This window comes from Pinus tabuliformis, chromosome 9 (assembly GCF_031772625.1).
Source record: "Pinus tabuliformis cultivar Carrire ecotype Pingquan chromosome 9, CPIR1, whole genome shotgun sequence".
Taxonomy (NCBI): domain Eukaryota; kingdom Viridiplantae; phylum Streptophyta; class Pinopsida; order Pinales; family Pinaceae; genus Pinus; species Pinus tabuliformis.
The window spans coordinates 1245366139-1245394136 of NC_142307.1; the positions used below are offsets into that span (position 1 = coordinate 1245366139).

Below are 27998 nucleotides of genomic sequence, written 5' to 3' on the forward strand. Positions count from 1 at the left end.
TTGAGTCTTCAATGGCCGAGATTAAGTCTCTAATCAACGGCTAAGATTAGATTTGGCTTGATCTATGTCATTTAGAACATTCTCACCCAGTTTTATATTAATACCCATTAATATTTTAATTTTTCTAAGTTTAGACTTAGGAACCCCATTAAAAATATTAATTATTTTAATATCTCTCTAACCAAGTGGAATTTCCCCAAACCATTTCTAGGTCTTGGAGATCTCATGTGCTTTAGTCTCTCCACCAATTTTCATGGCTAGAACACATCCGATGCTACACCAAATCAACACTAAGTCAAAATACAATTAAATGATTCTTTTACATGGTTGAAACCCTCATGAAACAGGTGATAAAATCTTCCAAATGGGTCGGATCCTCAAAAATAGTTCCATAAAAGCCTCAAATAATGCTCATCTCAAAATATTCCTTAAATGAATGCCCATGGCCATACCTTAGGTCAAGGAACTTCCATGAAGCATGGTAATGAATTTCCAAGTCCAAAAACTAGTCATAAACCCCCAAAACGAAAAATGACGTCAAACTTAGAAGATCACCAATTTGCTTTAGGAGTGCAACGCTCTGTTTTTAATGTTCTTGGGATGCTTCATTTAGGTGCAAGTAATGTCCCTTTGTCGGCTTTACTCCAACGTCTAGTTAGAATAGGTCTAATGACCTCTCCACAAGTGAAATAAATCCCTCTTTAGGTGGACCACTTTCCCTTTTATGCTAGTTAATCTTCAAACATTGCTTCTAATTCTTCGTGTGATCATAAAACCATTTAAATTGAGTGCCATGTCATATTAGTGAAGTGACACTTTTCTTAAGTGTGATCCACAGCATAAAATTAGCTTGAAAATACCCTCACGACTGCCATAGAAGCCCACATGTGTGGGTTGACCCTCTATAGTAATGAAAATCAGCTGAAATATGTCAAAAACATGAGTGTGTTTTAGCATGTGACATGTGTCTTGTGTAAGGAGGGTTCAAGTGGATGCAACTAGCCTATTTGTGCTTCGTAGAATGTGACCAATGCCTCGAGAAATGTGATATGCCTAAAAAATTGTGAGACTTCCTTGGGGAGCATGAAATTGGATGAACATAGTAGAATCACCTCCAAGTGCTCATGTCCAAAGCATGGAAAATACATGAGAATAAAGAGGGCCCATGTGGGGAAAATAGGTGTGATAAACCAAGGGTGTGACAACCCTTACAAAGCGCAATACCTTTTACACAACAATAAAGTGAGTAACCAGGGCTCCCGTAGATTATGTGTCCTAGTTGATCCATCCCAAGATATTGGGATGCAGAATACCTACCAAGGACATAAAGCCTAACATGATGGGAGTTATCACCATTAAGGGGATGTCAGCATGTAGCATACCTACCCAAGACATAAATGCTTGACATGATGGGAGTTATCAACACTAAGGGATAGTCGGCCGGAGCAATAAAACAAGTACCTTGAGAATGGGACTAATAGGACTTGCCATGACCATCCACCATAGGGTATCTTGGCCACCAACTAGCCAACACTTGTACATCAAATCATCCCACAGGACCACATACATGGAAATCATCACACTTTGGGGCCTGGGCTCATCAACATGGTCACATGTCGTGAAAAAATGTAGGTTACACCTCAGAGGATTTGTGTAATGTCCCCACTTAGCAAGTTTTGCTAGGTAAATACATTTTTGCACAATTTTGGCATTTTGGCATACTTGACTTAGGAAAAGTGGGTTAGGAGGACCCTACTTGACTTTTTGAGGAAGAAGGCTCCCAAACATTAGAAGAGAAGATAAAATCAAGAGTAAAGTGGGATGTGGGGGTCACTCCAAAAGGGAATTCACACCCCTTAGGAGAATTCGACTTGTGGGAAGGAGAAAGGAGGGAATTCGACTTGAGGGACCCACATGGAGGAAGCAAGGGGACAGGAAAGATAAATAGAGGTGGAGGGCCTCATTTTGGGACTTTTGCCAATTTGAAAATCAAACGCCTTGTACGCTTGAGCTGTTGAGCCAAGTCTACAAAGTGTTGTTCAGCACAAGAGATTTCTGGTCAGAAATCTCACCTCCATCTTCAGTGGACTTCGAGTGCCACTCTAGGGGAGATCATTGCTACATCTTAGAGCTGTTCCAGGAGGATTTGCAGGTACATTTGGCCATCATTTGGAGCAGACTGGGCGCAGAAGAAGGAATACGCACCCCTTGGGGAATAGCTACAGTGCACCCTTGATTCCGAACTTTCTGGGAGGAGTTGGTCTTGGTATTTGCTGGAGATTTTGGGAATTTTGTTGGACTGAAATACTGGGATCTTGGAGGAGCATTTCTGGTACGTTTTGGTAGTGCACAGAGGGTCTCTAGCTGTGTCTGCGCGGGGTGTGGAGCTGAGGGAGTTGAGGGGAGAATATTTCCGGGAAATTTGGAGGCATTACTGGGATAATTGCAGAGACATTTTGGAGGGGTTTTCCAGAGGGAGCTTGGTTGATAGCAGCACATTCTTCTCAGCTGTGCATGTTCCAGGCAGAACAAGAAGTGTGCAGTTTTTTGGGCTTCTCGGGCCAGCCGGAAGTAGCCCAATTCCTTGCTGGGTTTTTGTGGGTTCAGGGTCTAGAGGCTGTGGCTAATTTGGCCGAATTTTCTGAGCAGTTTGGAGGGCTACAACAGCAGTTCTTTCTCAGCAGTGCAACAGTCTATTCCTGGTTGGGCATAGTCACTTCAGCACACCTCCACCTGGGTTATTGCCTTGCTTGCTGTAGCAAGCCCAGGAATCTTACAATTTGAGGTGTAATAAGAGGATTGATATACATTGCCAGCTTATAGATATTTTCCATAGCCCTTGTTATCATAGTTTCTTTGTATGCATTTACTAGCCAACTAGCCATTTCAATTTTGGAGTGCACTGTTGTGGATAAGGAAAGTGTTAGTACATCTATTCAACCTGTACATCTCAGTGATATGCTGCTTTTCGAAGTTTGTGTTCATGCATTATGTGTTTGCTTTGTGGGATTGTATCTTTATTGTAAAAGGGCACAAATATAAATATAGATCATGTGCCAATGACGTGAAAATGGGCTAAAGACTTTATGTATGTATCATAATAATGTTAGAGTCAGGAACTATCAGTTTGTTAGCACAAGTAGATTGTGGTTCTTGTCAAATGTGATGCGTTTTTACCATTTTCATCTGTCTGCTCTACCATGAGTCGTGGCACTGGCCATTTGGCATTCAGTACATATATCAGTAAAACTTTCTCGTTGGGAAATGAGAGGCCCACTTTTTATGTAAAATGTAGTTGTAAATCCTCTGTGGTCAGTTCGTTGTCTGTTTGGTGGTCAAGAGTTTGATTCCTCCACTGAAGGATATTTCAAACCTATGGGTACACAGAATTTGGGGTACTAAGGGCAGCTGGATGAGGAACCTATGGTTGTGGGAAGGGTAGGTTAGGTATCCATTACTAGTTATGGTCTGGATCTCATATTTTCTCATTAGTAGAGCTGTCATTTTTCTGTATGGATACGTAATAAATTTTGAATTGTCACATCTCTAGTAGTAGAAATTCTACTGTTTTTGAATGAAACTCATATTATCTTTGTCTATCCAATATAATATACTGATTAATCTTATCTTGCAGGTGCAAGTTAGTATGGAAGATTCAATGCAGCATTCTGATAATGTAAGAGTTTACTTTCATGTCATACTTTCGCCTGAAATATTAATTGCATTGAATTAATAATGAACATGAGTGTTGCATGGAGCTAATGGTCATATCTGTGGAGCCAATGGTCAATGTGTTGCTGTGCTGCAGATTGCGACATAAATATATCAATTATCATCCTTCAGATATTGATTGTTGGTTCACACGAATACGCAATCAACACTCCAACAACCATGCTATGCTTCTACTAGACCCAGAAATATGGTTGTAAAATACATTTTCCTCTTACTGTTTATCACCCTTGGGCAACTTTAAACAAGTACATGAGCATATTTGAGAATTCTTCACAGTCAATACGTTAAAAATGATGCACATGCCTCCTCCTTTTACGGGAAAAGTTTGGATGGGACAAAGTCAAGTCAATGATTCAAGGCTTCCTCAAAATTTTGATTAGAAAGTTGAGTTGTGAAGACTTATTTCTAGTTGTCCACAAATTCCTCAAGAATTCTTTGCCAATTTGCCTCTCTGAATTTAATGGCTTTAATGTCTTCAAAGTTAAGATGCGTTTTTCTCGAGTGCCTGAAAAAATGATCTGAAATGCCCATCTACCTCTCAAATCGACTGCAGTTTGGCTCTTATATGACCATAGAGCTTCTCGAAATATGCCTAGCTTGAGCAGCATGCTTTCACAATTCCTCATTAAAGGGGTCTGATTCCAACTCTAGTTTCACTGTGGCAAGATGCTCCTCATGCTGCTTTTCTAATTCTAGCAACTTGTCTTCCATATCCACACTAGTAAGCTTGATGGTTCTAGCAATTACTTTCTTTAAATTTTCCAGCTTTTGTCGACTAGGATTGGCAAGGTTGGGGAAGGGAACTGGATACAAAATAGTTCTCCTGGAATAAAGGAAGAATTGGCTCTTTAGATGGGGGCAATTCAATTTGAATTTGGTTCTGGGTTGATCATCATATCTTCACCCCAACTGATGACAAATGGATGGGGCTATGATCTGAGAAGGATGCATCACCAAGAACCCTTTTTTAGTTGATAAAATACTTCCCTCACTCTATTAAAAGAAACATGTTACAAAAGTAGGCAGATACAAACATTCACAAGCTTAAAGTCAAGCAAAGAGCCTAACCTAGACTTCCCGATAGACTGCTGACAAAATGTGCAGGCAGGACATACTCCCAGGGCTACATCAAGCAGAAAATCAATTAACAGACAGCAACAGACTGAAATCTTAGCTGCCATACAACGCAGGGAGACCATCATCAACTTGAGATGGCAACCAAAGGCCAATCTTGGCTGCTGATCACAGATGCAGGTGCTGTGAGACACAATAGCACCATGACAAGTGACCACAAGGCCCCAAGAGCAGATGCAGTCCTGCTGGGCCTACTCATATGAGGCTGTTCCATAAGCAATCCCATCCTTTTACAAAACACTGATGCCATGCAAGAGAGAACCATGTAGATGAAAAGAGTCTGTTAAATTATCTTAAAACCAGCTATCTAAGCAAACATATGGGATCTAGTTACTTGCTGGAATTATTAACTCTTGCATGCAACGGAAAACGAGAAAAGCAATCACACAGTGCACAATTATTTTTTCCCTTCTAGATCAGTTCATCATTTAAAATATTTTCAGAACTTACAAGAGCTCCCTTATAGGAAGAATGGCTTTGAGAAATTAATCAAACAAACAGCAAACTTGAAAATTTGAGTATGCACAGAAATTGAGGCAGCCTGCTTTGCAATCCATATGACTGTACAAAATCTGTATGGATGGTTGTACGACCTGCTCTGCTGGGCTGTACGGCTGCTCTTCTCCTTGCTGAACTACTGCTGAAAACTCCTCGTTAATGGCTGAAAATCAGATCTCTGATTTCTCCTTCACTCACGCGACTTGTGAAATGAATCCTCTCTGTGTGTCATTGACCTTTGCTCACTCTTTTTTTTATAACTTTGACATGAGCCAAAAACCTAATCTTCAATGGTTAAGATCTAACTGTGAAATCAATGGCTCTCTTTTAATTAAATCATTAAGTGACCCACCTTAGTCACTTTAATTAAAAAACATTCATTTTATTAATTAATTAATAAAGTGAACTTCTAGAAAAATCATAGGATACATTTAATGATGATTTTGTTAATTTTAGGAAACAATGGTATGTTCTATGCTTTAGAGCAATTTTACTTCAATTTCTCTATTAGCCCAATATCCATATCCAGATTAGCAATCACATCAACATGATAGTAAAATGCAAATAGAACATAAACATAAACAGTAAAAGACAAGCCAAGACAAGAGGACACAAGATGTGGCGCCAGCCAGGGACAAACCCCAATGTGGGGAAACATTTGCTCAATTCTTCTTATATATCCTTCAATAGTTCCGCAGAGAGAGAGAGATAGAGTACAATGATTTAAAGTCAATACCGACTTGCCAAAATAGGAGATCTGACATCAAAGTTCTTAACCATGAAGATGACTCAATGAAGTTGCAATTCTAGCACCAAGGGCTGAAGATTTCTATACTGCAATTCTGAATACTGGTTAGGGCACAAACACAGAAATATGTCAGCCCTAAAACTGCTCCAACAGTCACTTAGAGGACTGCGGCTTTCCTTCCACATGACCCTCCTTCCTTCGCTGCTCTATATGGAACCCTGTTTCAGCTTGTTATGAACAACAGTCCCAACAGAATTCCTCTACAGGCCTGTGGCGAAGACTGCACACAATGCACAGGTGTCCAGATTCTCCTCAGAACATTCGACCTCTGTTTCTACTCAAAAAGGACCCAAAACAGAGATAATGATCACCTTAAATCGTACCCAGATTTTCCTTTAGGCTTGCGGCCTGTAACAGAGATACACGTCACCAAATAGCACAAAAAATCATCCAACAAGCATTCCTCTGACTGTGGTTCTATTCAACAGGAAATCTGTATCCAAAAAAAGAGGTACGCTGCCCAGACAGACCTATCCTCCATGCATGATGCCACAGACCTGCGGCTCTTTTCTCCCAAGAAAACCGAACCCTAAACAGAGATGGGTCTCATCATAAACTCGACCCTTGCCACTTGCGTCCTGCCTCAGATGCCATCCTATTTCAGAGGAGAGGATGAGCACTTGGATGTGTCAAATGAGGGAGAAAGCACCTCTATATATACCAATCGGTGGGGGTCAAGAGACGTGACTATTGGATTAGGTGAGCCGACATATAGAAGAGGCTGACCTTGATAATTTGACCATAATCAAAATAAATTCATAACTTCATTTGTACATGTTGGAATTGGATGATCTTTAGATCAATCCTACACTTCTCGGAGAGAGGAATCCAAGAAAAATATCAGCTGTCATAAATAAGATGACCCATGTGGAGTTTGGCCCTAGTTGCCAATTTTAACACTCCCTCTCAACTAGGGAGAACTCGATCTGCTAATCCATCTGCTAGTCGGTACTATCTCTACCATCAATGCACTGCTTTGCTCTGCCCTACTCTGCTGAACTATGAAGAAGAAAAAGTGATCGAGAATGTTTCATACCATTCTCTATTGACCCGAAGTCATTCCCAGATAAAAGAGTTTCTCATACCACTCTTACCGATCCGAAGTCAGTTCCAATTGATCCCAAATCAATATCGGTCATCCTAGCATAGGGAGTACAGTAGTATACGATGCGTCCATCGGTAGTACTATGGTCACTATCCTCATTTCCCTACTCATTAGCCAGATGAGAGGTACTTCCCATGAGTCCTAGACTGCATGGGTAGGATGTATCAGCAGGAGAAGGATGAACCACTCATCCTACCTACTTGTCGCCAGGGGTATCACAGCGGAAGGCTGAACCACTCACCCTGTACACAACAAACCACTAGGGGAAGGTTGAACCATTCACCCTATGGTTGCTCATCGCTCCAAGAAGTACCCCAAGCCCCCTGGAGCTCCTAGAGCTCAATGTCCATATCATACAGGACCCTCACAAGAGGGTCTCTCCACGACTCCAAGTCGTTCTCGGAAGGCCAAGAACTTGACCTTCCCTAGGGGCTTTGTCAGAATATCGACGACCTGCTCATTAGTCCCAATGTGATGGAGCCTTATTGCTCCTCGTTGTACCATATCTTGGATAAAGTGTTACCTGATATCTATATGCTTGGAGCAATCATGAAACACAGGATTCTTTGATAATCGGATCCCACTCTGGTTGTCAGAGAGGATCACGATGGTATCCAACACATGTCCAAACAGCTCACTGAAGAGCTTCCTCAATCAGACAACTTCACATGAGGCCATACTAGCAGCTATGTATTCGGCCCCAACGGTGCTCAAGGCAACCGATTTCTGCTTCCTGCTCATCCAGGATATCGAAGCAAAACCCAAAGAAAACAACATCCAGAAGTGCTCTTGCGATCCACCACATTGCCAGCCCAATCAGCATAAGAATAAGCATGCAGCGTCACATCTTCGGCGGTGTATCTCAGTCCATGAGTGATTGTGCCCCGAAGATATCTCAGAAGATTCTTGGCACCAATCCAGTGTATATGATGAGGTTCAACCATATATTGGCTCAACGTGTTAACTGCAAAACATATGTCCGGACGGGAGTTCACCAAGAACATCAGTGCTCCTATGAGTTGACGATACTCAGAAGCATTTCCCAATTCAGGTCCGACAACACTACCACATAACTTCTTAAAGTTAAGTTCCATCGGGGTAGTCACAGGCTTGCAGTCCACCATCCCAAATCTTTCCAATATCTTCACAACATATTTTCCTTGAGATAGGAAAATTTCTCCTGGCTTTTGCCAGACCTCCAATCCTAGGAAGTAGTGCCTAGGTCCTTCATCTCAAATTCAGAAGCCAACTCCCTCTTGCATGAGAGGATCTCAATAAACATCATGGCTCCCTTTAAACATTGGAAATGTATGCTTGTTCAGAGTATATCCATCAAGCCATCTGCACCCTGCTATTCATCCTTCGGTCTATACATCAAAGTCAGCCAATCATGCTGCCTCTTAAGTAACAAGGATATCATTTTTAGAGTCATCAGATATCATATTATAATCAGCTATCATGAATCAACACCCTTTGACATGGTTATCTTTCTTGAAATACTCTATGGCTCCCTCTGAAGCCATACGTCAGATGGTCATTTAGCTTTCCACGATGAGCTCGCTAAATGATTTTTGCCATGTGCATGAAACTACTCAATAAGGATGATTTTCTCATCTAGCCATTTGTATCCATATGACCATGATAAGTGACTTCCGAATTTCATCATCTTCCTTCGAATTGAGGAAGTATAACATCAACTACTGCACCAGGAATAAGCAATGCTGCTATATCAAGGATATCCAGTTTCAAATCATCTGTTGAAATGAACGATATGCCAAAGCCATTCCTAACTAGGATATTCCTTTATGTTGTATTCCTCCCAAAACTTGTCACACAGCTACTTTTGTACTTCATCAAAAGTTGTTTGTGCAAGATGTCAAGGACAAAGAATTAGATCTGTCCTCAAGTTCATCAGACTATCTCGAACTTACACATCTTGTTCACAACTTCGATTGTGAACAAGATCCATTGCCAATGCTTCTGTCATTTATGACCTTCCATGCTTGATGTTGAGTTTCTGAATATAATTGCTAATGTACTGAAGTACTTTTAAGATTCAATGTGGCAAATAGTTAGTTGATGAAGAAGAATTCTGCCCTCCAGGTTTTGATGCTTGCCATTAAATGATGGAGTTGAGAGACTGTGAATTGGTGTCACAGTTCAATACAACTTGACTTATTTTGCAGGCTAATGGAGGATCCAAGCTGACTTCTTAAGATTATCAGCATGAGGAGAGTAAGCGTGATGTTTTATGTCATATGAAACAATCTTCAGATTTATGCATCTTCAGAACACTTCTTTTAGGGCATCAAGGTAAATCACTGATTCTCCTCAAAATTGAATGAAGATCGATATTGTAGAATTCCATATAACTGCTGACACTATAGAAGGAATACATCATGTATTCGATTATGAACAGAATTAACACTGCCCATGCAATACAATGATCAATAATGGCAGCAGTTCTGATATGTAGCTACATCACTGTGACATTTTTGTATGGGATTCCTGATGCCATACAACTTGAGCTCAGCAGCCTGAATATACGATTAAAGAGATTGTCACTGCTCTGAGTATAGAGTCAGCTCAGTGCATAAACAGTGAAGAGGTGTCATTAATAAAAAGCATATATCCACTGTACTGTTGTATCTGACATGCCCTTATATATATACGTATTGTACTGAGACCATCATACATAGCTGGAATGTAATTGTTAGCCCTGAGGTGCAGCGCTGCTATTTTGAAGGCTAAAGGAGGGAAATGGTTTGCTCTGCTGTCGTGGAGAAGTCCTCATATGGTCCATCACTTCACTTTTCTCACTCATCTACTCTCATCCACTCTCATCTACGTTCATTCATGTCCTAACGCAACCCTCACATCATAACAAAACCCACTTTCGCCTTGACCCTACGTAAATTAACCCATTTTTGCCTCGAAAACCTTACCTTTCCGCCCATATGCGCCCCTTTACACGTTTCTCGAGGTCATCCCGTACCTCCGTGTCCCCCCGCTGTTAATCTTCCCACTGATCGGACAGTCCGCGCTTCACCCGACCGACGTAAGATGCTCGATCAATCATCGCCGTTAGATCATTCTCACCAAGTCTAATGGCTATCGCGCATATTGCTCGGGCAACAAGCGAGAGGGATACCTGCCCGATAAAGGGGGTTTCCTCTCTCTCCTCCGCTGCTACGTGGCGCCAGATGAATGGAATCGGGCGGGCTCCGACCCTTACCGCTTATCGCCCGATGACCGCTCTATAGAAACCATTCCCGCTCGAATAAAACCACTCCTGGGCGTTATCCTTCGAGCACCTCCTCCGCCCGATAACCATTTGATCTACTCATCTGAGATTTGACGGCTCGGACTTATTCCGCTCCTGCCACGACTTTAGGCCTCTAGCATTTGATCTCCTCCGTCCATTCCTCTTGATCCAACGACCCTCGTTCACGATCGCTCGTCCTCCGCCGCTCGACCAACGTCCTGACCGTCGATCCATCCCATCCAACGGCCCATATGCCTTCGTACCCCGCTTCCCATTAGTCACCCTGTGAGGAAAGTTGTTGGCTCTGTCAGTGTTTGTGACAGTCGGACAGTTGAATTGAAATATCGGAAAGCATGGCCGAAAGGGGAAAAACAACCACACGATGCAGCCGAACCAACAGAAATGGTCATGGAACGCCGCTGGCACGAGAGAGTCACCTGACAACACGACGAAATTACCAGAATTTGGTTACTGTGTTTGTTAGGAAAAGAGACCTTTGAGCTCATGTTTGCCTAGTTATGGCATCAAGTAGTTAGAAGACAAAGGGGATGGATTAAGACATCTCGAGCCTCAGAGGGTTCGAGAACATTGTAAAAAAAAAAGCCTATAAATGGCTGAAAGTTAGAAGAAACAGGGGTTCAACTTTTGGAGACTGTGGATACTCTGTTCCTTCCAGCGTCTCATCTTCATTCCAGAAATACAAGCTTCTTTCGCTGTTACATGTTCAGTTGCCATCTTCTCCTCTGTTCTAAGCTTGCACTTGAATAGGTTATTCATGTTTTCTTCTATGTCCAATGCCAGATAACTGTCATCTTATCTCTGCGTTGATAAATTAGATCTGCAAGCTTCATTTACTTTCTGTAGCTAGCCATTCATATGTGTTTATATGTGTATCTGCTGGTACAGTTAGGATTCTCCATTATTCATTAAATCTATAAACTATTGAACATTAGTGGTCTAAAGCCTTGTCAAGCTGAGGGTGTTCATGCATGTCTTGAGTGGAAACAGTGTTGAAATAGTAATCTGACTTGATCCAAACCCCAATGCATTCCAATAGTTCAGAGAATGATATTGAAGATTTATATGTTACTAGGCATCTCCAAGCTACAACCTAAGAGAGTTTCTTGGAGTGATAACATAATTGGCGTCGTTGCCGGGGAGAGGAGATTGAAGCTCAGCTTCCCTGGGAGATGACACAGATCCAACTTTGATGATAGACAAAGTCTGGGCACTTTTTTGGTTGTAATCATCTATCTGGCGACTCTACTGGAGGACGAACCTCTTGGCGACTCCACTTCATAGTTCTGGCTCAGTTTGTGAGGCATACTCGGAGAAATCCTCAGAAGCCACAAGCTGACCCAGTATCTGACCCTGAAAAAATCATCAAAGAAAGAAAGGCATTGCAGAAAGGAGCATCAGGTTCAGGTAGCTCTAAACAATATTCTATATCTCTTCAAGAAAATCCTGTAATAGAACAAATACATGTTGAGAGTATAGCATCTAATACTAGCAGTGAAGAAAAAATCTCAGAGATTCATAAAGCTCCTTATTCTTTAGGCTCTTCTTTTGTTGTAAGCCCAAAGCTATGTTGCAGAAAACGTGGGGCAGAAGGGCGTTTCCGTACGGAAACGGGTACGAGACGCTGAAACGCGTTTGGTACGGCCCTGAAACGCGTTTCAGGCCGTACTGCCACGTTTCACGAAACTGAAACGTGGCCAGTACGGCCTGAAACGCGTTTCAGGGCCGTATGACCCACGTTTCAGCATTTACTTGTGTTTTATTTTATTTTATTTGTTTTCTAATCTATTCTTACGTTAGCCTAGTGACTTCTAGTTGCTTCCAGATGCCTGTCTAAAGTTATAAAAGTGAAATTTTGCCCTAGTGTTGATATGCAGTTCATGGTAATGTTAAATTCTTAAAGTAAAAGTGATATTCTCCTTTATTTTTCATTTTCATCCTTTTACTTAAATTTTTAACATTACCATGAAATGACTCAGGATGTTTGAGAGTGGTTTCGCCCTCATTGGATTTCATATGGAGAAAGTAGAATTTTAGATCTCACTCAAAATCCAGCAGACTTATTTGTTTTTCAGGATTTCAGGATTGGGGGGATTGCAATGTTTCCATTGGATTTTATCATGTACTAGGGTATGGAACTTGTATTTAATCAAGAGAACCAAGCCCTCTATGCAGGGGAGACTCCTAATAATCAAGAGAATGTAGGGTACTAGGGTATGAAACTTGTATTTAATCAAGAGCATTAAGGTTGTTCGACTATGTAGGAGGAGACTCCCAATCAAGCACGAGACAAGAAATTAGAAATTTCTCGTGGCTGATTTTGGATATTTCTATTTTCATTATGTGATTATTCATGAGTAAATGTGATGCAAATTTAGATACTTATAGTTTATGCATTGACAATTGACAGTTTTATCATAATGTAATAAATTAGAATGTATCATATATGCTTTATGATTGCACATATTTCTTAAATGTCCTAATATATATATATATATATATATATATATATTCACGTTTCCCCGTTTCCAAAATTTGGGGAGGTCGCGTTTCGTATCGCTTCCCGTTTCGGAAACTCGTACCCGTTTCCCCGTTTCGTGCAACCTTGGCCCAAAGGAAACCTTTCCTCTTATCCATCATACTCCTTTAGTCCTATTGTCATTCAAACTTCCAGTACCCTTATAGCCATCACAACTATGGTAGGACCACAAGCACCTACCAAAATGGAAAGAATCATAACTGCTAGGTATGGACCTCTAGTACTGCCCACTCCTTTGAATGCCATGCCTACTGGAGAATATCAGAAGTATATGCCTAAGTTCACTAGGACTGAAGGTGTTACAGCTGAAGAACATCTTGAATCATTCTATAGCTATGCTGATAACCTGGACATTAGTGAAGATGATGTGTGGATGAGAGTCTTTGTCCAAAGCCTAGATGGAGAGGCTAGAAAATGGTTCAGAGAACTGACCCCAAGGTCTATAGCAGATATTGAGGCTTTAGATGATGCATTCCTAAAGCATTGGGGGGATAAGAAGGATTTGCTCTACTATCGCCCTGAGTTTGGGAACTTAAAGAGGGAAAATGGTGAGTTGTTGTCTGATTTTAATAAGAGGTTTAACCACATGTACAACAAGATACCAGCTGAAGTAAAACCCACCACTACCTCTGCTAAACTCACCTATGCCAGTGCCTTTGATTCTGACTTCTGTCTACTATTGAGGGAGAGACGATGTGCTACCTTGGCTGATATGCAGGATGCAGCCTTGGAAGTAGAATCAAACATCATGGCTGCAGAGAAGCTCAAGGGGAATGTTGATAGAAGGAGACAGAGAAGCGAATCTTCATCGTCTTCAAATCCCAAGATAGATAAAATGACCAAGATGATAGAGTCATTAGCCTCTGAAATCTCCAAATTAAAAGTTGAGCAACACCCTGGGAAAGGAAGAGTTCCTAATACCTTTGCTGCTAGAAATCCAAATCCATATAGAAGAGCTAATGAGCAGTTGCAGATTCTGCAAAGAATCAAAGATGCCAATGAAGACCAAAGGGTGAAGACCCCTTACTAGAATGTAGTCATGGAAGAAGAGCAGTTTGAAGAAGATGAGGAGATCCATTTTCTAGAAGAGAAAGGCAGTGCCTCCTTTTTGACCTTAGCTGCCTATGAAAAGTCATTATTCAATGACCAGATCAGCCAAGAGTGGGATGGTCGAGCTGTTCTGCAAACTGGTGATCAACACAGATATGATTTGAGGTCGAAGATCAATAATACCAAGGAAACTCCTATTCAAAAAGCTGTTGTCCCTGCAATATAGCAAGCTAATAAGCAGAAATGACTGACAGTTGATCCCATCATCCTCAAAGCTACAGCTCACGAGGTAAGAGGCCCTGACAAGTCTCCTTCTCCTTTCAGTTTTGAATCAGAAATCCAGAAGCTAAGAGGCCTAGTGAAGAATGAGTCCTTCAAGAAATCTATCCTCGAGGCACTTGAGCCTAAAGCCATCCAAGCCTCCACTGACTATGTACATCTGCAAGATGACAAACCAGCTGTTGTTCTCAGCCCAATGATTGAAAATTATGATGACAGCTCTCCATCATTCTATGTCTCTCTGACTATTCATGACAAGGTCCTCCACAATTGCCTTCTGGACATAGGAGCCAGCCATAATCTAATGCCCAAGGTTGTCATGGATGAGTTCGGTCTTGACATTACCAAGCCTTATCATAACCTATTTTCTTTTGACTCTAGAAAAGTGAAATGTTTGGGATTAATCAAGGACCTAGCCATCACCTTGTCTTAGCTGCCCATGAAGAGCATGATGATGGATATTGTGGTAGCAGATGTACCCCCCAAGTTTGGCATGTTGCTCTCCAGAGGTTGGATCAAGAGATTAGGTGGAACATTGCAAAATGATTTGTCCTATGCGACTGTCTCAGTTTTTGGTGGTGAGAGTAGGAGATTATATAGGGAAGCTCAGTTGGCTTATATAATCAGTGATGAAAGGAATCCCACTAATCATCCCATCTATGCTGTTGACACTGATTTTGGAGCCTGTATTCTTCAGATTGAAGAATCCCAGTTGGCCTCCATGCAGCTTAAGAAACCGATTTGCCAGATCACAGAGGAAGAAGGCCCACAGATTTGGGACATGTTCTTTGATGGAGCTTGCTCTAAGGAAGTTGCAGGGGCAGGTGTAGTCCTTGTGTCCCCCACACAAGAATGCATTCATTTATCTTTCAAGTTAACTTTTCAGGTCACAAATAACATAGCAGAGTACGAAGCCTTGATATTGGGCTTAAACGCTGCTAAAGAAATGGGCATCAAAGGTCTGAAGGTGTTTGGAGATGCAGACCTTATCATTCAGCAAGGGAATAAAACTTTCCAAGCAAAGCATCTAAGGCTGAAAGCATACAGAGATGAGGTATGGAAGCTCAAGGGTTCTTTTAATAGTTTCAGCATTTCTTACATCCCTAGAATGAAGAACCAACTTGCTGATTCCCTTGCTGTGTCTGCTAGCACGTTTATTCCTCCTTTGCCTCTTAAATTGACTTATGAAGTTCAGGTGAAATATAGACCATCTCTGCCTGACAATGTCAAATACTGGAAAGTTTTTGAAGATGATGATGAAATTAATAGGTTTTTACAAGTCATTGATGAATTTTCTGAAATGCACATTGACCAAGAAAACGAAACCATTGAAGAATGCAGCCAATCCAAGCTAAAGGATGAGATTGTTCAGAATAGCATTGCTCAGCTGCCTAGTAACCATATACCCAAAGGATTGGTGCCCCAAGAGAAGCTGTTTGACCATAATGATGTACCTTATAAGCCTGCCAAAAAAGAAGATGAGTCTGCAGTTCATAGACATAATGTAGGTAGTCCAACCCATTCAAAGCACATAAATCGGTCCACTCACTTGTCTTCTGCCCAAAGTTCCTAGTATTGCACCCTGATGAAACAATTTGCTAATATTTTTGCTTGGGAGTACAGTGATCTTAAGACCTATGACAAAAACATCATTCAGCATAAGATTCCACTGGAAAAGAACACCATCCCTTTTAAGCAGAAATTAAGACCTATCAGCCCTCTCTTATTGCCTTTGATTGAAAAGGAAATCAAGCAGCTGTTGGATGCCAAGATCATAGTTCCCCTGAGGTATTCAAAGTGGATAGCTAACCTTGTAGTAGTAAGAAAGAAGAATGGAGAAATCAGGCTTTGTGTTGACTTTAGGAATCTGAACAGATGCTCTAGAAAAGACAACTACCCCCTGCCTAAGATGGAACACTTGCTGCAAAAAATTTCAGGGGCTAGAGTCATGTCTTTCTTAGATGGATTTTTAGGTTACAATCAGATTGCTGTACATCCAGAAGATCAGGAAAAGACTGCCTTCACTACTCCTTGGGGCACTTTCATGTACTCCAAGATGCCTTTTGCACTGATGAATGCTGGGGCTACTTTTTAGCGGGCCATGGACATAGCCTTTGTGGGAGAGAAGGACAAGTTTGTCCTTATTTACCTTGATGACATAACAGTCTTTTCTAGCAGTCACAAGGACCATTTGCAGCATTTGAAGAAGGTGTTTCTAAAGTGCAGACAGTTTGGAATTTCTGTGAACCCAAAGAAGTCACAATTTGCTCTAGAAGAAGGCAAACTTCCGGGACATATTGTTTCTGTTGAAGGTGTGAAGATCGATCCAGCAAGGGTTCAAGCAATTCAGACATTGTCCATCCCAAGGTCAAAAAGGGACATTCAATCTTTCTTGGGTAAGATTAACTTTGTAAGGAGGTTCATTCCAAACTTTGCAGAGCTAGTGAAGCACATCACTTCCATGCTGAAGAAAGGATTAGAAATAAAATGGACAGATGCTGCAAGAAACTCTTTTGAAGCCATCAAACAAGCTATCATGGAAGCTCCCACTCTAATCAGCCCAGATTACACCAGGGAGTTTTATATCTTCTCTTTTGCCTCTTATGATACACTTGCAGTAGTTCTATTGCAGAAAAATGATGAAGGTGTAGAGCACCCTGTGGCCTTTTTCAACAAAACTCTGAGGGATGCTGAACTAAGGTATGACCTTATTGAAAAACAAGCTTATGCTCTCATAAAATCTTTAAAGGTATTCAGAATTTATATTCTGCATTCCAAAGTGGTTGCGTATGTACCTTCAGCCTCAGTGAAAGATGTCCTAACTTAGCCAGATATTGATGGAAAGAGAGCTAAATGGATTGCAAAATTCATAGAGTTCAACATAGACGTGAAGCCCACCAAGCTTGTCAAAGGCCAGGGCTTGGCTAAGCTTATGGCTGAGGAAAATTGCAGTTTTCTAGACATAAATTGCATGGATTCAAATTCAGGTGGTGAGCAGACAGAGGGAGCAACAGAATAGCAAGAGCAGAATCAGTCTTTGGCTGAAGATCTAGCCACCTGTGAATGGTATTCCAGTGTAGTTCATTTTTTGCAGAAGTTAGAAGTCTCTCCAGGGCTTAGCTCAAGTCAAGCCCGGGCCATTAAGCTCAGATCAGCCAAATTCTGCATTAATAAAAACCTACTTTATTGGAAAGACCCATCAGGGATCCTCTTGAGATGTCTAGATAAAGGACAATCTGTGGAAGTCATGCACCAGTTCCATTCTAGCATCTGTGGAGGGCATCATTATTGGAAAACCACAGCCCACAAGATCCTGAGAGCTGGGTATTATTGGCCTACTCTGTTCTCTGATGTGTTTTCTTTTGTGAGGTCTTGTGACAAATGTTAGAGGTTTGTAGGAAGACAACAACTAAAATCTCTGCCCTTGAAGCCAGTGCACACCAACGGTCCCTTCTAGCAGTGGGGCTTGGACTTTATAGGTGAGATCAATCCACATTCCAGTGGTCAGCACAAATGGATCTTGGTAGCCACTGATTATTTCACCAAATGGATTGAGGCTATACCCACTAAAAATGCTAATCATCAGGTTGTCATAAAGTTCTTGAATGAGAATATTTTCACTAGATTTGGTTGCCCAACCAAACTAGTCACTGATAATGCAACAGATTTCAGGGCAAAAGAATTGGTGGACATGTGTGAATCCATGGGCATTCAATTGGTGCATTCTACCTCATATTATCCTCAAGGCAATGGCCTAGCAGAATCATCTAACAAGAGTCTTGTAAGGATAATCAAAAAACTGTTGGAGGACAACAAAAAGAGCTAGGATTCCAAGTTGAAGTTTGCACTGTGGGCTGACAGGGTTACCAACAAAAAGTCCATAGGAAATTCTCCGTTTAAGTTGGTTTATGGCGTTGATGCTGTTTTTCCTATCCAGCTGATTCTCCCTGTGGCCAAATTCTTGCAAGAAGAACAGGATGAAGAGAATGACATGGCAAGGAGAATGAGTAACTTGGTTGAATTACAGTAGATCAGAGAACAACTGGTTGAGAAGTCAAGAATTCATCAGAAGAAGATCAAAGAAACCTTTGATAGAAAAGCAAAGATGGATAGTTTTCAGGTTGGTGACTGGGTTCTCAAATGGGATGCATTGAAGGAAAAGAAGGGAAACCATGGTAAATTTGATGCCTTATGGACAGGACCATTTGTCATTGCTCAAGTTCAGATGAACAATACTTTCATTCTGCACAATTTAGAGGGGGAAGGTGTTTTTGATGGCCCAGTCAATGGGCGGTTTTTGAAACTTTACTTCATATGAGGCTTTAAGGCCTTAATATTGTAATAGGTTTTTTAGTTTTTGTTTTTATGCAAATAAACTCCATGCCCAATGGAACACTAGGAGATAAGTTTGTTTGGGTTGTTACTGGAAAGGCAGTAGTCTGCAGTTCTTGAAACCTCACAGGGAGGTTTTCATCCCCAGAAGGAGCTTGTGTTAGCCCTGAGGTTTAGCCCTGAGGTGCAGCGCTGCTATTTTGAAGGCTAAAGGAGGGAAAGGGTCTGCTTTGCTGTCGTGGAGAAGTCCTCATAAGGTCCATCACTTCACTTTTCTTACTCATCTACTCTCATCCACTCTCATCTACGTTCATTCATGTCCTAACCCAACCCTCACATCATAACAAAACCCACTTTCGCCTTGACCGTACATAAATTAACCCATTTTTGCCCCGAAAACCTTACCTTTCTGCCCATATGCGCCCCTTTACACATTTCTCGAGGTCATCCCGTACCTCTGTGTTCCCTCGCTGTCGATCTTCCCACTGATCGGATGGTCTGCGCTTCATCCGACCGACGTAAGATTCTCGATCAATCATCGCCGTTAGATCATTCCCACCAGATCTAACGACTATCGTGCATATCTCTCGGGCAACAAGCGAGAGGGATCCCCGCTCGATAAAGGCGGTTTCCTTTCTCTCCTCCGCTGCTATGTGGCGCCCGATGAATGGAATCTGGTGGGCTCCGACCCTTACCGCTTACCGCCCGATGACCGCCTGATAGTAACCACTCGCTCGAATAAAACCACTCCCGGGCGCTATCCTTCGAGCACCTCCTCCGCTCGATAGCCGTTCGATCTACTCATCTGAGATCTGACGGCTCAGACTTATTCCACTCCTGCCACGACTTCAGGCCTTTGACGTTTGATCTCCTCGTCCATTCCTCTCGATCCAACGACCCACGTTCACGATCGCCACAGTTCGTCCTCCGCTGCCCGACCAATGTCCTGACTGTCAATCCATCCCATCCAACGGCCCATATGCCTCCGTACCTCGCTTCCCATCAGTCACCCTGTGAGGAAAGTTGTTGGTTTTGTCAGTGTTTGTGACAGTCGGACAGTTGAACTGAAATAACGGAAAGCATGGTCGAAAGGGGAAAAACAACCACACGATGCAGCCGAACCAACAGAAATGGTCATGGAATGCTGCTGGCACGAGAGAGCCACCTGACAGTGCGGCGAAATTACCAGAATTTGGTTACCGTGTTTGTTAGGAAAAGAGACCTCTGAGCTCATGTTTGCCTAGTTATGGCATCTAGTTAGAAGACAGAGGGGATGGATTAAGACATCTCGAGCCTCAGAGGGTTCGAGAACATTGTAAAAAAAAAAAGCCTATAAATGGCTGAAAGTTAGAAGAAACAGGCGTTCAACTTTTGGAGACTGTGGATACTCTGTTCCTTCCAGCGTCTCATCTTCATTCTAGTAATACAAGCTTCTTTTGCTGTTACATGTTCAATTGCCATCTTCTCCTCTGTTCTAAGCTTGCACTTGAATAGGTTATTCATGTTTTCTTCTGTGTCTAATGCCAGATAACTGTCATCTTATCTTTGCGTTGATAAATTAGATCTGCAAGCTTCATTTACTTTCTGTAGCTAGCCATTCATATGTGTTTATATATGTATCTGCTGGTACAGTCAGGATTCTCCATTTATTCATTAAATCTATAAACTATTGAGCATTAGTGGTCTAAAGCCTTGTCAAGCTGAGGGTGTTCATGCATGTCTTGAGTGGAAACAGAGTTGAAACAGTCATATGACTTGATCCAAACCCTAGTCCATTCCAATAGTTCAGAGAACGATATTGAAGATTTATATGTTACCAGGCATCTCTGAGCTACAACCTAGGAGAGTTTCTTGGAGTGATAACAGTAATAATACCATACTGGAGCTGCTTTAGCAGAGACAGTCATATGTAACGTAGAGTGAAGAAGTTTGAGTATATACGGTGAATCTTGATACCCATCATTTCTAATATCGGAAAGCCATATCACTGTGAATTGATGACATACATATGACAGAAGTCGATGTATAACTCATTGAGTTGATGCTAATTGTGACAATGTCACAATGCAAAGAAGCAGGTTCATATGCCAAAAAAAAATATGATCATATGTCATTACATACCAGGATCAGGAGCATAGCCATATAGCAAACGTCCAATCAAGAGTAGATCTAAAAGACTCCTTTTTGCTGTTAGAAAGGTCTTCATGACTGTGTGCAGAATGCCTCCTGGCTTTGCTAAACTGAGTACGGCTCTTGCTGACCTTGTTTTCTGTCTTTTCTGAGGCTTGAAGAAACTACAGGTCTAAATCTCCTTTGCACATCTTCGCCTTCCACATCAGCATCTGGAAGATCTTCCTTGACTATGGAAATTTCATTGATCACATCGTCCTCGTTGATGAACTCTGATTTGCTCCCTTTATCCATTCCTACCATACATTCAATGGCCCTTTACAGGGAAAATAGAAAACAGAGCATTCTTCTTCTAATGTTGATGCTAGTGGTGCTGGATACATTATTACTTATGCTCCTAGCTTGAGTGACAGTGCTACTGCTTGAGGTGGCTATAGGTAAGGATCTCGCTATCCTCTTGCTCTCAACCTAGATATGAAAATGTTACTACCTTGGTTGATAAGAGAAGTCCGCATGCAAGCTGTAGCAACAACAATCCACTTGCACCTTTTACACCAAACCCTTTACCCTAGGTGGCCCTTCTTTTAATTGAACTTAGGAAGAAGCCATGAGAGGGAGACTAGGAGCCTTTAACATTCAACGCCTTGCTGCTTTAAGGATTGAATCCAACTTGTAATGTTCCTAAACAAGAATGTAAGTGATATACAAAGCATGCAAACAATCCAACAATCAGAAAAACGAAATATACATTAAGCACCCATGGAAACACTGGAAATAGAGAACCGCTGAGCCATTTTATTACTTCTTCAGGAGAAAATACAATAGTAAAATAGAATGGTGCACCTGGGCTTGTCTCAATGGACAAGCATGACAAAACCCAGGTGAGAAAATGCTGAACTGAAGGCTGCTACAACTGCTGCACCAAACTAAACTGCGTTGCCCCAGAAAACTACTTTGTTTGCTGACTTCGAAGGGCTGGAATCACTGCTTCCCGTGCTCAGAAAATTATGAGATTTCAGCTCCTTGCTCCTTGGCCTAAACCCAAAAAACCCACGAAGGAATTGGCCAAATGTTGACCTCGGAATTTTGGCCCAAATTCCCCTTAGCTCCTCTAGCTGTTGGCTGAGTTGGGACCCATGTTTGACCCCTTAGATCTGCCCAGAAAATTCTATAAATTTAGGAGTGTGATCCTTGCCCAAAACCCAGAAAAACCCAGAAAGGGATTCCTTTGTTTCCAACCTTCAAAAATTGACCCTTCACAACATGGCCCTCCAATTTCGAATTCTGTTGCTGTGACTGATCCTGTCAATCTCTTCTCTCCCAACTCTAGCAATCCTCCTCAATTGGCCCTCCAAGTGATCTCCTACTTCTCCCGGCCAGCTCCATCTCTGCAATTCCTTCCTTCAACTCCCATGTGAGCCTAGTGATGGCTCTCTGCGCAGGCCCAGGTAACTGTAAATCGGACTGCTGGGATGCTGGCTCTGATCACTCCAAACTCGCAAGAAAGGCTAGCCCTTTGCTGCTCTCCCAATGCTCTAACTCTCACGGCAAATGCTTGGTCACTGATAATTCCAAACTCCCCTTGCGTATTCTCCAACTAGCCAGAAAAACGCACTCCCTGTTGTGGCTGAATGGTAGTGCTGTAACACACTCCCAAAACTCCTGAAATACTTATGGAGCTGCCTCTCTAGGGCGGGCACTAATGGTCCCCCGAAGTAGAGGTTGAATCTCCTGCTTGAGAGATTTGTGGCTAAACAACAGAGCGAACAGTCAAGTAATTTTGGTTGCAAGGTGTAAGAATGAATCCAAAATGAGAGCTGTTTCTTGCTTATAACTCCTTAGGCCTCCCTAGCCTCATGTGGGCCCCTCCATCCACCTATTCGACTTTCCCTCCAAGCTATTCGAATGGGCCAATTCGAACTCCCATGTGGGTGGCCCCCACATTCCACTAGCAACCAAATAAAGTCGAATTGCCTCCTAAGTCCCTAAGTCGAAAATTATGGGTTCTCTTCCTTAGCCAAAATTGTGCAAAATTGTGTAGCAGCACCCTGTTACAAATGTGTTTGAGAAGGGACATGACACAACTAAGCCTTAGCGCTTTTCACCACAAAACCGATTTTGAAAATATCATGCCAGATCTTTGAAGAGGAGATCGAATTACTAAAACATTCTTTGTCAACCACTTCTGGTAGATCACAAAGATTAGAAAATTCTTAGTGATTGCATTCTCTCTTGCTTGGGCTTGTCCTCACCTGAGCTCTGATACCATGTTAATTTTAGGAAACAATGGTATGTTCTATGTTTAGAGTAATTTTACTTCAATTTCTCTATTAGTCCAATATCCATATCCAGATTAGCAATCGCATCAACATGATAGTAAAATGCAGATAGAACATAAACATAAACAATAGAAGACAAGCCAAGACAAGAGGACACAAGATGTGGCACCAGCTAGGGACAAACCCCAATGTGGGGAAACCCTTGATCAATTCTTCTTATATATTCTTCAATAGTTCAGCAGAGAGAGAGAGATAGAGTACAATGATTTAAAGTCAATACTGACTTGCCAAAATAGGAGATCTGACATCAAAGTTCTTAACCATGAAGATGACTCAATGAAATTGCAATTCTGGCACCAAGGGCTGAAGATTTCTATACTGCAATTCTGAATACTGGTTAGGGCATAAACACAGAAATATGTCAGCCCTAAAACTGCTCCAACAGTCACCTAGAGGATTGCGGCTTTCCTTCCACAAGACCCTCCTTCCTTCGCTGCTCTATATGGCACCCTGTTTCAGCTTGTTATGAACAACAGTCCCAACAAAACTCCTCTACAGGCCTGCGGCCAAGACTGCACATAATGCACAGGTGTCCAGATTCTCCTCAAAACATTCGGCCTCCCTTTCTACTCAAATCGGACCCAAAACAGAGATAATGATCACCTTAAATCGTACCCAGATTTGCCTTTAGGCTTGCGGCCTGTAACAGAGATACACCTCACCAAATAGCACAAAAAATCACCCAACAAGCATTCCTCTGACTGCGGATATATTCAACAGGAAATCTGTATCCAAAAACAAGAGGTACGCTGCCTAGACAGACCTCCTATCCTCCATGCATGATGCCACAGACCTGTGACTCTTTTCTCCCAAGAAAACCAAACCCTAAATAGAGATGGGTCTCATCATAAACTCGACCCTTGCCACTTGCGTCCTGCCTCAGATGCCGTCCTATTTTAGAGGAGAGGGTGAGCACTTGGATGTGTCAAATGAGGGAGAAAGCACCTCTATATATACCAATTAGTGGGCTCAAGGGACGTGACTATTGGATTAGGTGAGCCGACATATAGAAGAGGCTGACCTTGATAATTTGACCATAATCAAAATAAATTCATAACTTCATTTGTACATGTCGGAATCAGATGATGTTTAGATCAATCCTACACCTCTCGGAGAGAGGAATCCAAGAAAAATATCAGCAATCATAAATAAGATGACCTAGGTGGAGTTTGGCCCTAGTTGCCAATTTTAACAAATTCCATAAGTAGACACCCTCATGGAAAAACTTGTCTAAGCTACACTCCAAGCTTGTCTTGAAACCAGACAAGCTTTCCCTTCACCAACGGTTTGGTGAAAATGTCTACCAACTGCTCCTTTGTAGAAATACATTCGAGCTTGATTGCTCCATTCAACACTCCGTCTCTAACGAAGTGGTGTTTCATCTCAATGTGCTTTGACTTGTCGTGAAACATTGGATTCTATGAGAGTTTGGTACAACTCTAGTCAACACTCTGTCTCTAACGAAGTGGTGTTTCATCTCAGTGTGCTTTGACTTGTCGTGAAACATTGGATTCTATGAGAGTTTGGTACAACTCTAGTTATAGCAGTGGATCACTATAGGCTCAAGCTTCTGACAAAGCAATACTATGAGTAGCTTGCAAAGCGAAATGGCTTCATAACTAGCTAGACTAGCCGACATGTACTCTGCCTTTACTGAACTTAGTGCTACTGAGGTCTGCTTCCTGCTTAACTAGGAAATCACTTTTGACCCCAAAGTAAAGCAACACCCAGAGGTTCTCTTCCAATCTGTGTCACTGCTTGCCTAGTCGGAATTCGAGTACTCCTGCAACCTCACACCATCTCCACCAAGGTACTATAATCCATATCCTACTATGCTCTGCAAATATTTGAGCATGTGCTTTGTTGCAACCCAATGAACCTCCCTCGATTCCACCTTGAACTGACTCAAGATGTTAACAACAAAGCTGATTTCTGGTCGAGTTTTGACCAGATACATCAACGAGCCAATCAACTTACTGTTTGGAGTCTGCAAACTCTGAAATTGAAGAATCAATCTTCTTTAGGTTGGTCACCATTGGAGTGGCCATCAATCAGCTATCCTCCATTCTAAATCTCTCTAGGATCTCTAGAGTGTACTTCCCCTATTCAAGGAAGATCTTGCCCGGTTGCAGTAAAACCTCAAGTCTCAGAAAGTAATGCATTGGCCTGATATCCTTCATCTCAAATTCTGAATCTAGATTTGACTTGCAACATGTGATTAGTCTCTTTGCACTTGTCGAAATACAACAAATGAGGGGCTCAAATCCAACCAACAAGAAGTATAGGTTGGGATCTACCTCACTCTTAGTGAAACCTATGACCTGCAGAGAGCTCCCTATCTTTGGGTGCCTTTTTGAGTCCTTAAGGGGCTTTCTTAAGCCTGTGTACATGCATCTCTCTATCATGGACCTCAAACCCCCGTGACTACTTGATGTAGACTTCTTCCTCAATGATGTCGTTGAGGAAGGTGGTCTTCAAATCCATCTAGTGGATGCTCCATTTTGTAAGTTTTTGTAGCTCAGATAGGTGTTCTAGACTCTCATGGTCTCTATGAGACTAAGGAACACAAGTGGATTAATTATCTCCAATACCTAGAAAAAGTTTCCAAGTGAAATTGTCCTAATTAAATCAATTAGCCAATTTTAATTATTTTCCTAAGTTTAACTTATGGAAATGGGTTAATTAATCAGATTAATTGAGACAAATCGATTTTACTCTAGAGACTTCTAGAAAAGTAATTTTTAGATGTCGATATGATCTTGGCCATCGATTGGAGTTGGATCATGGCCATTGATTCGTCAACGAGAAATTATAAAAGGAAGTCAATGGGACCTTTGAAGATCAAATTTGTTACAATAATAGCAAGGGCGCAATGACAACGTGGGAGACACCAATGCTACAACTCAACCTACTAGGCCACTAGCCTACTACAAATCACTGATCGACATGATCACTCATCAAACTCATCACCACTACTATACATGGGATCATCACCAGGAGCTACATAAACATCATCTAGGTCAGAGTTTGAGGACTCCTCAAACTCCTATCTAGCCTTAGTAGCAATACTAGTAGTAGCATGAGGAACAACACTAGGCGTAGTAGAACTAGAAGGACGAGTTCACCGAGCTGCATGACTATTGCTTCCCTCACAAGTCACCATGTGCCATGCTTGGTCTTGTTGGTTCACTTCAACTCTTGGTTCAACTACCAAATCTGCACTGGGATGAACTCCTCCAACTCCACTAGACAACTCCAAACTGGCTCCAAGATGACAAAGAACCTCCAAACTTGTTATTGTTGCTCCAAAACTCAATGTTGTTGCAGATTTATCCAAGCTTTCATATGCACATAAACACTAGAAATCAAATGTGTGAGGAAAATAAGAGCTTAGGCATCCTTTTATAGCTTAGGGGGCCAGATTTAGAAGGGAACCTACCATGGTTTGCTAAAAACCACCTCCAAAAACCACCTAGGAGTCCCATCAACATGTCCAACCATGTGGGTTCCTAACCAGCCCTTTTTTTACAAAAATTTGTTGGTCAAGTACCAAAACCAGCCGAATCAGACGTTTAGTACATGTTACCGCTCAAATTAGCAGGGGTCCTAGGAGGGGGGTGTTATAGGGCAACTACTAGGTCAAGGGAAACAATGTAGCGATAACCCACTGTCACCTCAGCTAAGGCTCCCCGCTCTTTACGAAACTTCGACGATGGGAGGAGACCCAGTATAATGAGGATCACGAAGATGAACGGATCAATGATAGGGTGAAAGGTGATCCTAGAAGCCTATTAACAAGAGAGGCTCAAATATATGGCTTACTTGCTTGGAAAGTAAGATAAAAGGCTCTCTAAGAAGGGCTTAGGGGAATTCTAAGGGCTAGGGTTTGAGTATATGACTTGTCAAGGAGATTCCTAGCCCCTAAAATCCTTGTGGAAACTTGGATTCCAAGTGGTCTTCTTGGATTGATCTTTAAAATGTTATGGGACCACATGGGGCTAAGTGGACCCAGAGTTAGGTCAAGGGGTGGAATTGATCAACCAAGGGTTTGCTTGACCTAATTGAGGGGGAGAAAGGAATTAAAGGAGAAATTTTCTTTGAATTTAATGCAATAATCTCAATGAGGTCACCAACAAAGGGAAACCTAGGGCAAGAAACGTTCCTCGAGCTAGGGCTTGTAATATCTCAAGATCCCACTGTTGGATTTGCTTCAAATTAGGAGGGCATCTAGAGAAAACTCCAACCCAGTTGTGGACCAAAAATTGAAGGTATTTGGATGGCTAGATTATGAGATAAGTGATGCCCTTGGTGACCTATGTAGGCTAGGCCTAGAAAGAAAGGGAGAAGGTGAGAAAAATATGCTTTAAGGTGATCACCTATGGAAGACCAATGCCTATTCCTTTGGGAGAAATGGAGTCAAGAAGATTCCAATGATTAGGATGGTTTCATTCAATCAAGGAGGCCTCTAGAACAATTTCGCATGACAATTAGGGCATGAGGAAAATTGCTTCAAGGTCTTTATACTTCAATGTGCAATATGTGATGACTTATCAAGATAAATTTCAATGAAATATCTCTAGGAACATTCACTTATTCAAACATGGCCCATAACATGATGCAACGCTAATAAAAGACAAATTTATACCTTTTTACCAAAGAAAAGCAACAAAATTTCGGCCTAGTATAGCAAAAATCCCAACATCATTTATGTGACATAGAAAAGAATGAAAAAATAGCATTAAAAGAGCACTTACATGTGAGAACAAGTA

The 27998-nt window shown here is 41.8% G+C and overlaps 1 protein-coding gene across 5 annotated transcripts in view; it reads left to right on the plus strand.

Annotated features, from left to right (window-relative positions):
- Window positions 1-27998, plus strand: part of LOC149153083 (nodulin homeobox-like) — a 470087-nt gene that overhangs the window by 41777 nt on the left and 400312 nt on the right. For 4 of the 5 annotated variants that reach the window (XM_089438602.1, XM_089438603.1, XM_089438600.1 and 1 more), the window contains exon 3: window positions 3635-3676. In XM_089438602.1, coding sequence (XP_089294728.1) covers window positions 3635-3676 — 42 coding nt within the window. Of the gene's footprint in view, window positions 1-3634; window positions 3677-3828; window positions 3923-27998 lie in introns of those variants that run through there. The other variant, XM_089438604.1, reaches the window with a different exon arrangement.